Source organism: Lipophrys pholis (genome assembly GCF_963383615.2).
Source record: "Lipophrys pholis genome assembly, chromosome: 20".
Lineage (NCBI taxonomy): Eukaryota > Metazoa > Chordata > Actinopteri > Blenniiformes > Blenniidae > Lipophrys > Lipophrys pholis.
In genome coordinates, this window is record NC_137648.1 from 1,541,511 (window position 1) to 1,557,255 (window position 15,745).

Genomic DNA, 15,745 nt, shown 5'->3' on the forward strand with positions numbered 1-15,745 from the left:
GCGGAGGTGTGCTGCTGGCCTCCAGTGGTTCGTCTCAGACACGACTCCCCGACAGTCACATGGAGAAATGATCTTATTGATCCTGAAGAGATTCAAGATCAAATCCAAGCAGAGGAAAACACGAGAACCAGTCAAGTACATGTTGGTTCGGGGGGGCCACATACACTCCAGGAAAATACTACTATAATAACCTTTAAGTTATTAGAAGTACGCGTGATGAAAACGTCTTCATCGGGGGTGTCAAACCTAAAAACAGCCACAATGCAGCAGATGTAAGAGACGTTTGTTTGAGGACATTTTACTGTTTCACACCAGGAGGTTTCATTAACATTGGCTTGTTGAGATTGTTGTCATTTTCAGTAGTAATCGTTTGTTTTTTGTAAAAGACATTTAAACATTTTCACCAGGTAACTCTGCGCCAAATAAAAGAAAAACTTTAAAGTTTGAATTTCAAAGTTTTTTTTTTTTTTACGAACTCACCCTGACAGCATCTCTCTGGTTTCCTCTCTTTGATCAAATCACTTTGGTTTTTCTCTCCGTATTAAGGCAGTGAAGGCGCGTCCCTCGGCGACCTGTTCCGGGCATGCGAGCAGGGCGGGGTCTGCCCTCTGGGCCGGGCGTCGGAGGTCAAAGGTCAGTCGGAGTTCAGGCAGTCTTTTCTCCGGCGGGCCGAGGACCCGCAGCTCAACGAGCGTCTGCACCGCCTGCGCATCCTCACCTCCACGCTGAAGGTCCGTGCACTCGCTCACACCCACAGGCTGACGGCTGCTCGCTAAGCCCCGCCCACCCAAGCCGCCACTGTCCAATCACAACCCTCCCAACTGTAACCGGGCGTCTGAAGTCATGACACAGTTTGTTTGTTTTTTCCCCACCATTGTTTACCTGATTCAGGAAGCACACAGCCACTCAGAGAAAAGCAACGAGGTAAAAATAAAAACAGACCATTTTAGTTTGAAGATCAGGCGTACGGCCCGCGGCCACAACGACTTTAGAGTTGTAGTTATTTATAAATTATACTGTTGTTATTTACTGCTCCGGCTCCTTGAGATCAAATTGCTCTGAAGTAAAATGACACCCTTGTTTTCGATAAATCAATCATATGGTCACTTATTTTTACACATACGAGTTGAATAAGTTTGAATAAACTCGAACTAACATATAAAAAAACCTGAATCTAGTGTAGTACTGATTTCAATGACTTATAAACTACAAATACAATATAACTTAAAGGATTGAAGAATGTCAGTTTATACATGCGTTGCAAAAATTCAAATATGAAAAGTTTCAGTTTATCTAAATGACACCAGAACTATTATAGTTTTTCATAATAAAGTCACACAAATTAATTCACTTTGTGCAGAACTGTTTTGGAAAATGTGTTACTTTCCCTTTAAGTGTCAGAAACATGCATTTGTGGGATGAGCAGCCGAGTCGAACACATTTTAAAGCTACTGCAACAGAAACGGAGACGTTTTGTCTGAAGAGTTTTCCAGGAGGAAACATTATTATTTCTGTGAGTGTCGCTGCGTTCCCGAAGCTCAGACGCCGGATCAGAAATAGAAAGTTCTAATTTTAGAGCGCAGCTCCTTGACTTCGTCGTAAACAGTGGATTGATATCCATCACGCTGCTGCTGCAGCTCCAAACAACAGAAACACATCAGACCGCTGTCCTTTTCTCTCATGAAAGATTAACTGGCTGAATTTTTTTTAACACTTTTTGATTCAAGGTCAGACGAGTAACGTCTGAAGTGGCGGCAGAGAAAGACGAGCGGCTCATGATCTCACCTGATGGTATAAATACTACCACTGTAATCAAGTTATTATTAGTAATCTTACTCGTACTTTCCAGCATGTTATTGTTTTATCTACTAAAGTAATAAAAACAATTTGAGTATTTTTCAACCCTTTCATTTATTCATACTCGAGTACAGTTTAAGCAGTGTTACTGTAGTTGTGCGCCAACATTCTTTTTATTGTTTATTTTACTCCTGGAAATTTAAATTCAGGGGTGTCAACCTCATTTTACTTCAGAGCAATTTGATGTTAAGTGGAGCAGACAAGAAAATAAAAGCATTATAATCCATACATACCTACAACTCTAAGTCTCTGGCTTTGTTTTTGTGCAACTATCTCATTTGGAAGTTCACATTTCATTTCACAACACATGACAAACCAGAAATTTCAACAAAATAAGTGTAATTTCAACAATATTGAACCTCAGTTTTACTGTGTGCTTTACAACTTACAGATCAGTGGATTTTCAAAACATCATTTACGTCTTTAAAGGCTGAAAATATTTACTCACATGCAGCTGGAAATGAAAACTATAGCAGGTGAGTTCATATTATGATCAGAATAACCTGTTAAACTCTAGAAATGATGTTTAATATGGACACATTTCTACATCCCTGTCGTCATTCTCATATAACACAGAGTGAAGTGCGCCCCTAGTGGTCAAATGAAGACATAGCAGTTAATGTCGATTTATGCCTAAATAATTACTTCCTGCTTCCAGTCTCATGAAAGGAAAGAATATATAGGAAATGAAATGGTAAAATATGCATAAAAGTAAATTATTCTCATGAGATATTAGTGTTACAGCATTTAAAATGATGCTGTAAAAAAATAAGGTTCATTTTAACACTTTAAAGCTTTGTAGACATTCAAGTAGGGGATTAAAAAAGTGTTGCTGGTGGGATTAAACAAGTACAAACTCGTCTTTTCTCTTCGCTTCAACTGATTTTCTGCTGCGCTTGAGCGCTGACGGCCACGTCTTCCTTCCTAATCTGGAATATTCTGTTGAAAACAAGCGAGTTTAAATTTAATCTCAACTTCACTAAAGAGAATGAGCTCTGAGCTTCACCTTCACACAGTGGACAGACCGCTTGTGCGGATTATTCCATCAAGACATATTTACACACACACACACACACACACACACACACACACACACACACACACACACACACACACACACACACACACACACACACACGTGTCTTGTGGCTGTCTGTGTGTGTCCTCGCTCTGGTTCTGGATCCGTCTGTGGCCTCGTGCTGTTGGAGTTGCTGCTCTGCTTCTGGGCCGCCTGACGCCTCCTTTTTCTCTCTGTTCAGGCCAATGTCTTTTGTTTTGGCTCTCTCTCTCTCTCTCTCTCTCTCTCTCTCTCTCTCTCTCTCTCTCTCTCTCTCTCCCTCTCTCCCTCCCTCTTGTTTATATCTCTGTTGCTTCCTTCGTTGTACGTGGGCGGGAAGCGGCTGGCGAGGGCGCCGAGGTGTTCGGTCCGCTTGGTTGTGTTTCATCTTCGCCGCGGCTCGGGGCTCGCCGGGCGAAGCGCCTCACGTCTTCGTTTTTGTCTGGCGTCTCGTGGAGGAAAACACTGAGCTTTGGGGAGGGGGGGGGAGGAGGGGGGTGTAAAGTCAGATGATCAGATGAAACCAGAGAGAGAGAGAACACGACGGAGCCGTTTCAAAGCTACAGGTTGTGTTCGTGCCGACGGGTCTGCAGCGGTTGCTGTGGAAACAACATCAGAGATGAAGAGTGGACAGTGATGAAGAGTGGAAACAACATGCGCTCATTTCTCACGAGAAGCTCCTTCACACCCCGTTCAGTCGGTTCTGTCGCCAGAGCAGCAGGGAAACAAGAACGTTACTCACTTTTTTAATGAAACCCGACACTATAATATCGCTGAGCAGACAGATTTATGACTTTGTCATTGTGGATTAGCGCCTCAAATAGATTATTTATCGGTGAGAATTTGGGAAAACAGAAAAGATTTGATCAAATGGTAAATAAATAAACAAATAAATAAAAAAGCTCTCACAACTTCCATTCAATTAAAAATTAATTTGCACAAATACAGTTAAAACCCAAAAGTTATTTTTAAAACAGGGTTTTATTTATACAACAGTAAGACAAAGTAACGGTAAAATAATAGAGTATAAAAACGACACGTTAATATATTTCACATGATGCATGTCCAGTAATTCTGTTGGAAACAATCTTTAAATAGTTTCCATCACATTCTGACATAGAATGGCCGCGGTTGGTTCTGATCGGTCCCATTGATCCGGGGCAGGAAGGCTGATATTCACCCTCCAGTTGCCCCTGGAGGCTTTCCTCCCATCTGATCATGACACTGAAGTTAAATGCACGTTTCAAGACTTCATGTGATGTTTTGGAGTTTGTGCGATTTTCACAATGACCCCCCGCCCCCCATCTTAAATCTGATTGGCCACGTTGTGGAACTTTCAACTCTCATTGGTTGTTGGAAGTACGTACAATAATCATCAATGAATGTTATTTTAGGTAAGTGAAACTGACAACGCAAAACTTCCGTATCGTCTTGGGTGACCGTTCCCACGGCAACGGAGCTCGCAGTCACTGAAAACAGCTCCCCAGGTGGAACTTTTTAAAATGGCTCCCACTCTGTCTCCATGGAAACGTGGGAAATCGCTCCTTCTGTGTGGAAATGGGAGAAATCTGAACTTTTTGAATATGCTCCGTCTCCGTGGTAACGGAGTAAAAATGCAACTTTTCTGAAACGCTGCACTTGTGCATGAGCACCACGGCCGTAGTAACGAGTTCTTCTGCACATGCTCAGTAGAGCCAATCAGAACAAAGCTTCCTCCGGAGTGTCATGACTCCCAGTCCAGATTCTCCTGGACTTGGTGCTTTTATTTTGACAGTCAATATAATAACGGTCCAACTTGGTGGGTCTGTCCACTAGAATGTCTGTGTTCTATCATTGTTCATGTTTATAGCATCCGTGTGTGTGTGTGTGTGTGTGTGTGTGTGTGTGTGTGTGTGTGTGTGTGTGTGTGTGTGTGTGTGTGTGTGTGTGTGTGTGTGTGTGTGTGTGTGTGTGTGTGTGTGTGTGTGTGTGTGTGTGTGTGTGTGTGTGTGTGTGTGTGTGTGTGTGTGTGTGGTTTTTATTACACAAACAACCAACAGAGACAACTAGTGGCCCAACATGCGAACTACATCGTTTTCAGCACTTCTCCTGTTTCCATCATTTCCAAAATGTAATTACAAAACTTTTCTGAAATGGAAACACAAAAACGACGAGATTTTCTTGCTTAAAACGTTGTCGTGTAAACAGGGATTTAATAATCCCTCTACAGCAGGGGTGGGCATTCCTGGTCCTCGAGGGCCGCAATCCTTCACGGTTTCTATGTGTCCTCACATCAAGACAGCTGACAGCAATTATTGGCTCCTTATCAAGCTTTCTGCAGAGCCTCATCATGACAACTCAGGTGTGTTTGAGCAGGGAGACGTGGAAAACATGCAGGACTGTGGCCCTCGAGGACCAGGAATGCCCACCCCTGGTCTACAGGGTCCCTGAATCCGCCCCGAAAGGAAATGATCATCAAACTGTAGAATCCACAAGTCGGACCTCCATCAAATCTCCGTGTTCCCTTCAGTGTGTGTCCTGCTTTACGTGTGTGTGTGTGTGTGTGTGTGTGTGTGTGTGTGTGTGTGTGTGTGTGTGTGTGTGTGTGTGTGTGTGTGTGTGTGTGTGTGTGTGTGTGTGTGTGTGTGTGTGTGTGTGTGTGTGTGTGTGTGTGTGTGTGTGTGTGTGTGTGTGTGTCTTAGTGACTGGTGGTTCCTTAACCAGTGACCCCGCCCCCTCCTGTGTTTCTGCATCCTCCTAGGACAGGGAGGGGGAGCTGGCGCTGATTGACAGGCTGCTGGCCAGCCCCCAGCTGTCCTCGGCCGAGTTCCAGGAGTGGAAGAGAGCCTATCAGGACCTGTTCACTCAGGAGCCGGACCCCTCGGCCGAGGCCGACCCCGGCCCGCCGCCCCTCACGCCCTCGCTCGCTCACACGCACTCCTACATCGAGACGCACGTCTGACGCGCCGAAATGAACCACACGTACACACCCAAAAGAGACAAGGAAAAGAAAAACACACACATCTCAGTGATGGAGCCCGACGGAGCTCTGGGCGTCGGCGCCGGCTCTCTGAGGAGACCCTCGTCGCTCTGCCAGCTGATTGGTTACGCCACTCCGGCCGGCTCCAGGGCAGACCACGCACCGATCTTTTAAGCATTACATGCCGGCTTCTTCGCTCCGTACGTGAAACACTCTCCACGGAAAGCGCCGAGGACGGCTTCCATCGTCTCCGGAGTCGTGAATCCACCCGTCCCGCTTGTGGTGCGGCGTCCACACTGACTGCAGCGTGTCCCCGACACGCCCGGCGGCGTCCATTGTAATCTACCAAGCCTTATTCTTCATGTCTATGATGATATTTACTGTACAGTGAGTGTTCCAGCAGACTACAATAAGCAAAGATCTTTTTTTTTTTCTTCTTCTTTTTTTAATCCACTAATCTCATTTTCTTTAGTTAGTTGTTGGTTTAGTAGAGTTACATCCTGTGCTGGGCTGGACCTGAAGCATGCACACGCCATCATGGATGGGACACATTTCCGGGGAAAAATCCACCCTCAAACACTTTAACACTGTTTTCAAGTTTTATCACCGATTTTCTACCTGACTTCACAACTCACATTGCAGAACCAAAGTAAAAACATTATTTAACAGGTTATAGAATATCATTCTGTGTGCCTGTCCCTTTAAGAGGCAAGGCACAACGATTCCTGTCCGCGGCGTCCGTTTGATTTTTTTATTTTTTTTTTTCTTCTGCCGGATTTTGTGCGGAACTTTTTGGAACAGTGTCCTATGACGTTAGTTAGCGATACGGCAAACCGCAAAAAACTGAAAAATCTGCCAGTCGAATCGGAGGGGAGTTTGGCGAAGATCGAAACACGTACACAAATAACACTAAAAAAACATGTGGAAAATTGGGTTAATAGCGTGTTATGACTTGTGTTAGCATCTCGACAATTTGTTTTCGCAAAAATTGCAAAAAACCAGTCCAAGTGGCTGAGCTATTGGTGAAAAAACACATAATGAAGGGAAAACCAGTCGGCAGTACGAGCACACATTTCATTTAGAAATGTTCTCCTTTCTTCTAATATTAACAAACTTTTTTTTTTTTTATATATAAAAATCACTTCAAATGGAAACGTGTCTAAAGCACAATGAATGTACATACATTTTCAATGATTTTCTTAAAACTATAAAAATCTACATATTTTCTGTGCTGAGAGAGTTAAAAGGATCCTGTGCCATATCTTTGGGATGAAAGCTTTCTGTGTGTCGCTATGATAGCAAATAGTTAGTTACTTAAATATAGCTTATAACATGATATAAATATGGAACTGTTTGGAGAAAATGATCCACCTGAATAAATCAGTTAAGTGTTGTATTTAAGAAATGCTTGATAAGATTTCACACATGTAATGGAAATCGCAGCAAAGAGGAACGGTCTCCTGACCTTCCTGCACAGTCACCATTAACTTTACTTAACTTACATTAACTACCTCTTTTTCATCTTTGGAGAATCTCTTTTTTTTCCCCACATGGGATTTGGATCCAAGTTTATGACCTTTGCGACCGCGTTTACACGACAACGCTTCAAGTGAAAACGCACCATTTTTGCATTTTTGTCTCAGAAAAGTTTCACGTTTACGCGGCGTCGTTGTGACAACGATGTCCATTTTGCATGGAAATGACAGAAACGCTGAAAATGCTGTTCGCAAGACAGGCGGCAAGTTGGGTTGTTATCACGGTGGCTGTCAAAATAAAAGTGCCAAGTCCCAGGAGAACATGGACGGGGAGTCATGACCCTCTGGAGGAAACATTGTTCTTATTGTCCAGCTACTGAGCATGTGCAGAAGAACTGTTTACCACGGCGGTGGTGCGCATGCAGTTGCAGTGTTTCAGAAAAGTTGCGTTTTCAAAAAGTTCCACTTTGGGACAAATTTTCAAAAGTCTTCAAACTCTTTCAAACACTTCCCCGGGCATCGGTGTCATGTAAACAAACACCCAAAATACTAGGAAAGTTTTCCGTTTTCACTCGAAAACATTATCGTGTAAACAGGTCTTTGTTTTCACCTCAGCCTTCGCGCTACCCTCTAATTTAAAAAAAATACAGGTTAAGTATTATCCTTGGCATGTCTATAATGTTACAAGGTGATATTAGCAAACATTTGATTGTATTTGATTTCAGAAAAACAGAAAAAAGTTACTTCATTTGGTCGTAACGTAGCTTAGAATAACTCTAATATCTGATTGTTGGTCTTTATTTACATCCTTCACTGGTTACATCTGGTTTACTACAGTTCTACATCGCTGCCGTCATATTTCCAGTGGCCACTAGAGGGAGCCATGCAGCTCAGTGGGACTGACGCAAACCAACAACGGCCATGCAACATCATCAAAATGACTGCGTTACGCAGTACAGAAGGCTGAGCCAACCCTTCAAAATTCATCATTCTACTTTAAAAACCATGTGAGAGCTTCCCAGGGTGGATTTTTTTCCTCAGAGACCGTCGGTCTCTGTGTTTCCTGCATGTCACATAAAAAGTATTCAGGACATATTTGCATAAGAAGTTAAAATATGATTCTAATTAAAACAAATATATTAGTTTGTGATTTGTACGCTGCTGTCAAAAGACTTGATACTCAGAGAAATTGCACAAAAACTATGAAAGCAATGGTACACACAACGGCTAACTCAGTTCCAACGCTATTTTCTCTGCTGCTGCCCGTGGTTGGTTGTAGTAGCATGTCTTTGTTCTAGATATTTAAAAGAAAAGAAAAAAAAAAAAGACTCCTTTTTTTCTGTTTTTGTGTTTAAATCTCTAGATACAGTAGATCTCTATTTACAGAGTGCAAACTAAGTGTCTTGGAAGATGTTCTCTAATCCTATCAGGTTTATTTATTTATTTTTTTGGGACAAGAGTTTATGAAATAAAGATTGTTTAATGTAAAATCTATGAATTATGGTTAAAAGATAAGAGTAATTATTTATGTGGTCATGTTCTGTTGGAAAAAGAGGGCGGATAAATAAAGGTTTTGTTATTTGGACGAAGAGTTTTTGTTTTGATTCGTTTCTGTTGACGAGGAGACAAAAGTCCACTGGAACCAAACAAATCTTATATTTCACCAAAAATTCAAGTTACGGTTCATATGAGCTCATCTGAGCAGGCTCAGCAGAAAGTCGCAGTTTTAGAGAGCTAAAAGTTTTGAATACTTGTGAGTGTTGTACTCAAGACCACCTCAAGACGGGACATGAGTACTACAACACTACTAAGGTTCCTTTACCAGAATCCACTCTGGAAAAATGTAAATATTTAGGAGCCAGTTTTAGTCATTGATGTACATCTCTAAAATGTTGTCAAAACCTTTTCTGAAGGAACTTTGTCATTACACAAACAAAAACATCCCAGGGTTTGTTGACGTCTCAGCGTCACAGAAACTCCCGAAGATTCCCGAGGCAAGATCCCGTTTGTTCACTGGATCTCGATTCGCACTGGAAAAACGCTTAACTATCAGTTCCACAACATTTCAGATTATTCTTGTGGCCTGAAGACTCTTTCATTGAAAAAGTCTGGATTTTTATCGGGCTGAATCGGTCAAATGTTAGATCATATCATATCCCAGAAACCCTTGAGGCAGGTTTAGTTAGAAACATAAGAAGTTTGATGACTACGAATTCCAGTTTGTTTGTTAACAAATCGATTTAGGAAACTGCGAGTTGGAAATCTGTGTAAATAATGATCTCGTTTTCATGTATTAGTTTATTCTCTGTGCAGAAGTGAAACCTTTTATTGGTAGTTGATTTGAAAGATTTTTTTTGTAGAGTAACTTTTACAGTAAAAAGATTTCAGCTCCCGTCATCCTGGATGTTTAGACTAAATATCAGTAGCTATGACGATTACACAACTTCTCTTTGTTTGAATATCTTTAGCTTAGAGTCAGAATGTCCTGGTTACACAGTCAGTCCCTGAAGACTGTTGTGCAATGTAAATTTTTATTAATTAAGAAAATGAGAAATCAAAAACCAGTTGTAACATTTTTGACATTTCCATCACAACATGAGGCCTCTTTAAAGCTCACGTATCGCCTTACGAACCACTTCCATATGTCTGTTATAACACTGAGTTTGGCCACCCCAAAAGCATTCCCGATCACCTGGAGATAAAACAAACCACAACAACTGAGGATACTATTTAAAACCATTAATTCTTGTAAGGGAAGCATACAAATGTCTCATTGAAGTAGCTGTGATAATGCTGTACGCCGATGATATCGTGATATCTCACATAGAGGAATACGATCGCTTAACTTAGCAGAACATAACTTTATTGGAGTCGACGGCCTCAGGTGGTGTAGTGGGACAGCCTCCTGTCTTGTGTGTGTGGATTGTTCCATCGCTGAAGTGTCCTTGAGCAAGGCACTGAACCTCACATCATTGCAATTAGTGTGTAAAAAAAATCAGGATGAAGTGTTTTGAGAATGTGTGCTTAAAAGGTAGTCCATTCCTCGTTTATTAACGGGTAAATAGTTTATAGTCTTTTCACAACCGGACTATGTTTTTTGCCTCATTGGGCTTTAATTTGATTTACAAGTTCTAATTAAAATGCAAACTTTAATTATATTGATAATATAATTAGAATATGAGTAACTGTGACTGTGTGACGAGTCTTCACTAAAAAGCCAAAACTATGATATCACATTTTCACATGATGTTCAATGGGAATAATTTATTGTTTGGTAATGTCAACTGAACAAATACTATTTGTTGAATTCATATTATGACAAACCGGAATGTAAAAATTAATAAATGGAAGCAGGTAAAGTCACTAAAGTGCATGAATAATGAACTGTAATGGGTTATCCAGCTATTACCTGCAAGTGATTCCTCACAGATGCTTGTTCTGCTCTTCGGCTTTAATCTAAACAGAAAAAAAGGCTTGCTTCCATTTCTTTATCCACCATATAGATTGCTTGAATTATTCATTCTTTGCAAATAAACAGAAATGTCACACACACTTAAGCTTTTATCTACAACTTCTATAAATCATTGAGCTTAGGTCTGCAGTTTTTACAATTTCAAAGACGTCCTGCTCTCACCTTCACAGCCTTCTCTTTCCCTCCTCTGCAGGATTTCCTCCTTCTCTCTAAGTCTGGTTATCCCTCTTCTACTTGTTCTCTAAAACCTCCATTTTGCCCTCCATAGCTCCTATTTAAAGCTTTTTCTTACCACATAGATAAATTTTGGGAAATAAATCAATGCGACACCTCTCACTCCTGCTTGTTTGACTTTTGTGGATCTTTAAGGTTATTTGACTTTTCTGCACCAATCTGTATGAAATTTATGTAGACTCCAAAAGCTTTGATAAGAATAGTTAAATGCTTCTTTCAGCGTCTCAGGAACTGTGTTTATCTTTATTTTTGAATATTTTAAATGGGGAAAATTTGGAAATTATATGAAAACATCAGGATTTATTTTACATTTGTTAAAAAAAAGTATTTATTTCTATTAAATGTGCAATAAAGTAGTATATCCACACACATGGAGACGATTGGTTAAAAACCGGTCTGTTGTGATAAACTAGTCTATTTTTTAATTGAAAATATGAAGGAGACTTGTTATATAGTTTGAAATGTATTTATTGCTGAACTAACTAATCCAAATACTAAATGTTAACAAATAAAACGATATATATTTTTAACAGATGAGATGACTCGTTTTGTTTCAATGACTCACTAAATACAGAGTTAAGTCCATAAGGAAGCTGCATCCTAAAATAATTTAATCTGAGTTTTGGTTAAGCTGAGAATTGAAATTGATGTACATTGAAAAAAAATGGTTGCTAAAGAAGAGCATTAGCATTAGCTTAGCTTAAACTAAAAAGAAGCTGTTGTGCAAAAACTGTCTTTGTATGAATACAGATGAGGCTAATACTTTTATTCTGAGTCTTATGTCACACCGGAAAGAAAAACAAATCTTCCAATAACTATTAGCCAGAGCCGTGGTTAGCCTAACCAAGAATCCAAGCTAGCATAAAAACGTATACATTTTCTTTCCCATTGAAACTGACACCAAGAAGAACCAACAGAACCCTCTGGCATTACATTTAATGGATAGATGGGAGGTTGGCGTCTCATAGTATTTGTCTTCCTCCTCTGACGACGCACAGAAAAACTGAAAAATACCAGCCGGCGTCGTTCTCTGCGCACCTCGTCTCCAACACAGCTTTCAAAAATGGCTCAATGGGATTTTGTTCTCCAAGCTAAAATGTCGAGCAACATCTCACTCGATCTTTAGCTGTCGTGCTCAACGTCGGAAGGCCGTGTTCCACCTCAAAGCCTCAGTTTGTCCACAAACTGTTCAGATTCGCTGCTCTTCAGTCCGGCAGCGGCAGCAGCGTGCACTCGATCCCCGTGAGAGGTCTGGGCAGCTGGCAGATCTCTCTCCAGTGATCTTTTTTAGTGTCGTACTCCAGCACGCTCCTCACAATCACCTCCTGACCGTCGCTCCAACGCCTCCCGCCAAACACCAACAGGTTTCCGGAGGCCGTGGACACCATCCCGTAGTTGAAGGAACCTGTGAGAAGCGGCCTGAGTCGTGTCCAGTGGTCTGACCGCGGATCGTATTGCTCGATGTCGCAGAAAGGCTCGTACATTCCCAGCAGAGCGAAGAGAAACCCGTCGGCCGCTGCCAACCGGTGGCTGAACCTTGCGATGGACATGGACGCCCTCTTTTCCCAGACTCTGCCTTCGAGGTCCCAGAACAGGAAGTCTTTGCTGCTCTCCCTGCCCTCCTCCGGCTCGTTGGTCTGGACGGTGCCCCGACTCCCCGGGAGACCACCCGACACGTAGATGTTGTTGTCGAGCGCGGCGGCGGCGTGGCCATAAAGAGGCTGAGGCATTGTCGCCCCCCTCCTCCATGCACCCAAGGCCATGTCGTAAAACTCCACTGAAGCCAGGGAGGTGTGTGTGTCGCCGTCAGGCTGTGTGTGTCGTCCCCCAACAGCGTAAATGAGGTCGTCCACCACGCAGCAGGTGAACTGCGCCCGTCTCTCTTGCATCGACTGTACTTTCTCCCAGCCGTCAAAGCGAGGATCGTACCTCCAAACCTGGTTCGATGTTGTGACCGTGATTGACTTCTTCCCGTCCTCGTCTCCCTCTTTCACTTCTTCGCCACCGATCACGAAGAGGAAACCCCCCACGGAGCAGACACAGGGACTTTTGAGTCTGAGCGGGAGAACGCAGCTCAGGCATGAAAACTTCCTGCTCCTGGGATCAAACGCTAGCGCCTGCTGCTCCGGCCAATCAGCGCTGGCCCCTCCGCCCATGAGCAGGACCCGATTGGGCGACACCCTGAGCGTCGTCTGTCTGCTCTGTCTGATTGGTTGTGCCGAACCCAACTGGTGGTACTCCAGCGCTCGAGTCAGCTGACTCCTGATCAGGGGTGTGGCCATGGCTCGGTGGGCCTGACCTAAACTGGCCAGGTCAGAGGGGGCGACCAGTCCGAAGCGCAGACGGCTCAGAAGGAGGTTCGATTTTAGGAATGGGAGGGGCCCATTCTCATCCAGCCAATCCAGAGCCAGCTTAACAAGCTCCACCTCTCTGACCCCCGGCACCTCGTCTGCGTCAAACACCGTCATCAACGACTGACTGTTCAAACCAAGGAGATCGTTCCTCTGTTTCTCTAACAACGTCCTCATCTCACCGGCAATAGTTTGGTTGGCGGCTTGAAGAGCGTCTGAGAGCGTGTGGTGCTCGGCCAGATTAGCATAGAAACAGCAGTTGTCAACGCTCAAACCATCAGTCATGAAACGCTCGCAGATCGACACGGCCGTCTCCACCTGCAGGTAACGCGCAGCTTCCAGGACGACAGGAAGTGTCAGCGGCGACACGCTGAGCCAGCCGGAGTACAGGAAGTCCAGAATGGCGTCCAAGCCCCGGGGGGTTAGCGCCGGGAGGCTGACGGAGCCTGCTAATCTCTCAGCGGTAGTGTCTCCAAAAAGGGCCCAAAAATAGTCGCTGGAACTCGCCAGCAGGACTCGATGACACGGGAACGACTCGCCACCGGCCTCCAGGACGACGTCGCACATCTTCTCCTCAGAGCGCAAACGCTGGAAGCTGGAAAGAAGCCCGGTTCTGTAGGAGGTACTGTAGAGGACTGAGTAGCTATCCATCCAGGAGGGACGAAGACTGAAGGCAGGAGAGGATGAAAAGAAAGAAAGAAAGAAAGAAAGAGGAGGAGCAGGAGGTTAAGAGAAAAGGTTCATCAGGAGGCTCTGAAGTACAAAAAGTACAAAAAGATGCTGCAGAGCGAAGTTCTTCTCTGTCGAGCCGTCTTGATGGGATGTGGTGCTGTCTGCAGCGGCAGGCATGTGACTATGATAGCGAGGTTACTGCCCCCCTCTACACACACACACACACACACAGTCCTGCCTTCCTGCCCTCCATACTTTGGCCCAATAACATCGACCGTCTCAAAGCCCTGCTGTCTCCCTGTGACACCCCGGCACTGTTGTCTTTGTGTTTGTCTGCTGCCCTTTGCTCTGCCTCCAGCAGGGAGTATCAGCTCAGCACGAACCCCCACCCCCCCACCCCCCACTCCCGCCCCCCACTGGCCGGACAGCCAACGGGCAGATGAACCCAGACGGGCCGGGCCGGATTCTGGCGAGGTTTTAGCTTCGATCCCGGTGGATGAACTCATTGGTAAATACAGCGGCCGAGATTCCTGGGACGGCGGCTGCCGCTGCACCTATCCGCGCCCAGGAATAGAAGCGCCCGGCAGAACCCCGGGAAGTTCTGCCAAGCTGTCACAGATTTCTGACGAGCATCAGAAGTAGCTGGTGGAGTTCCTTAAAGCCCTTCGCCCTTTTGGGAAACATTTCACCCTTCCCATGACCCGTTGCAGATTCACACGCACGGATGCGAGGAACAACGACGGCGCTGCGCCGCGCGCCGCGCACGTTCTCCGGGATGATTACGCTCGTCTGATTAGCGCGTGCGGTCGTGTCTTCAGACGCCTCGGTATGCAAACCACACCGCCTCGCCGCGCGCTTACAACTTCTCGCTGGGTACATTCTACTGATCATCGTCTCTGAATAGATGCTGGCTGGCGCTCAGACACAAAGTGTGTGTGTGTGTGTGTGTGTGTGTGTGTGTGTGTGTGTGTGTGTGTGTGTGTGTGTGTGTGTGTGTGTGTGTGTGTGTGTGTGTGTGTGTGTGTGTGTGTGTGTGTGTGTGTGTGTGTGTGCGGGTGTGTGTGTGTGTGTGTGTGTTGGATTGTGGGGAGAGGGGTTACACTGGTTCAAAATCTTGTGACTCAAAGCCCTTTTGAAGTGTTTTTAATCTTCCCCACACAGTGTTTGGCGGTTAGAACACCAGCAGAGCTTTTCTCTGGGCTGAATATTCCACTGTGACCCGATGGAGGCTAAACATAGCTACAGCTGCTACGTGTGTGTGTGTGTGTGTGTGTGTGTGTGTGTGTGTGTGTGTGTGTGTGTGTGTGTGTGTGTGTGTGTGTGTGTGTGTGTGTGTGTGTGTGTGTGTGTGTGTGTGTGTGTGTGTGTGTGTGTGTGTGTGTGTGTGTGTGTGTGTGTGTGTGAGGACATGTGTTGTGATGATGGATATGTGCTGCATTCCTCTCTGAAACGAGGGATTTGGAGCTTCGGGTCGTGATCAAAGCGGCTCGTTGCACAGAGGTGCTGCCGACGCCCACCTGAGAGCCGAAAACAAAACCACACACACACTTTCAACCGGCGTGTAATGGAAGAATAATTGCACCAGGAGATATCAAGGCTTTATTTTTGTATTTCAGATTGGAAAACAACCCTTCAGTCGACATTCCAGCTTCATGAATCCGCCTCAAT

At 44.3% G+C, this 15,745-nt stretch overlaps 2 protein-coding genes across 2 annotated transcripts in view; one reads left to right on the top strand and one right to left on the bottom strand.

Annotated features, from left to right (window-relative positions):
- cnksr2a (connector enhancer of kinase suppressor of Ras 2a) overlaps nucleotides 1-5,855 on the top strand; it is a gene marked incomplete at both ends in the record, with an annotated part of 59,361 nt that extends 53,506 nt beyond the window's left edge. The window contains 2 exons of the mRNA XM_080489816.1: nucleotides 547-731; nucleotides 5,655-5,855. Of these exons, the coding sequence (XP_080345942.1) occupies nucleotides 547-731; nucleotides 5,655-5,855 (386 nt within the window). The remainder of the gene's footprint in view (nucleotides 1-546; nucleotides 732-5,654) is intronic.
- A 4,975-nt stretch (nucleotides 5,856-10,830) lies between these two features.
- klhl34 (kelch-like family member 34) lies at nucleotides 10,831-14,412 on the bottom strand. Its single transcript, XM_080489069.1, has one exon. The coding sequence runs from the start codon at nucleotides 14,054-14,056 to the stop codon at nucleotides 12,260-12,262; it is 1,797 nt and encodes a 598-aa protein (XP_080345195.1). The 5' UTR covers nucleotides 14,057-14,412; the 3' UTR covers nucleotides 10,831-12,259.
- Between the last annotated feature and the right edge of the window lie 1,333 nt (nucleotides 14,413-15,745).

Bases quoted from the DNA above. Each gene is read 5' to 3' on its own strand.
- klhl34 (XM_080489069.1), bottom strand. From the start codon at position 14,056: ATGGATAGCTACTCAGTCCTCTACAGTACCTCCTACAGAACCGGGCTT.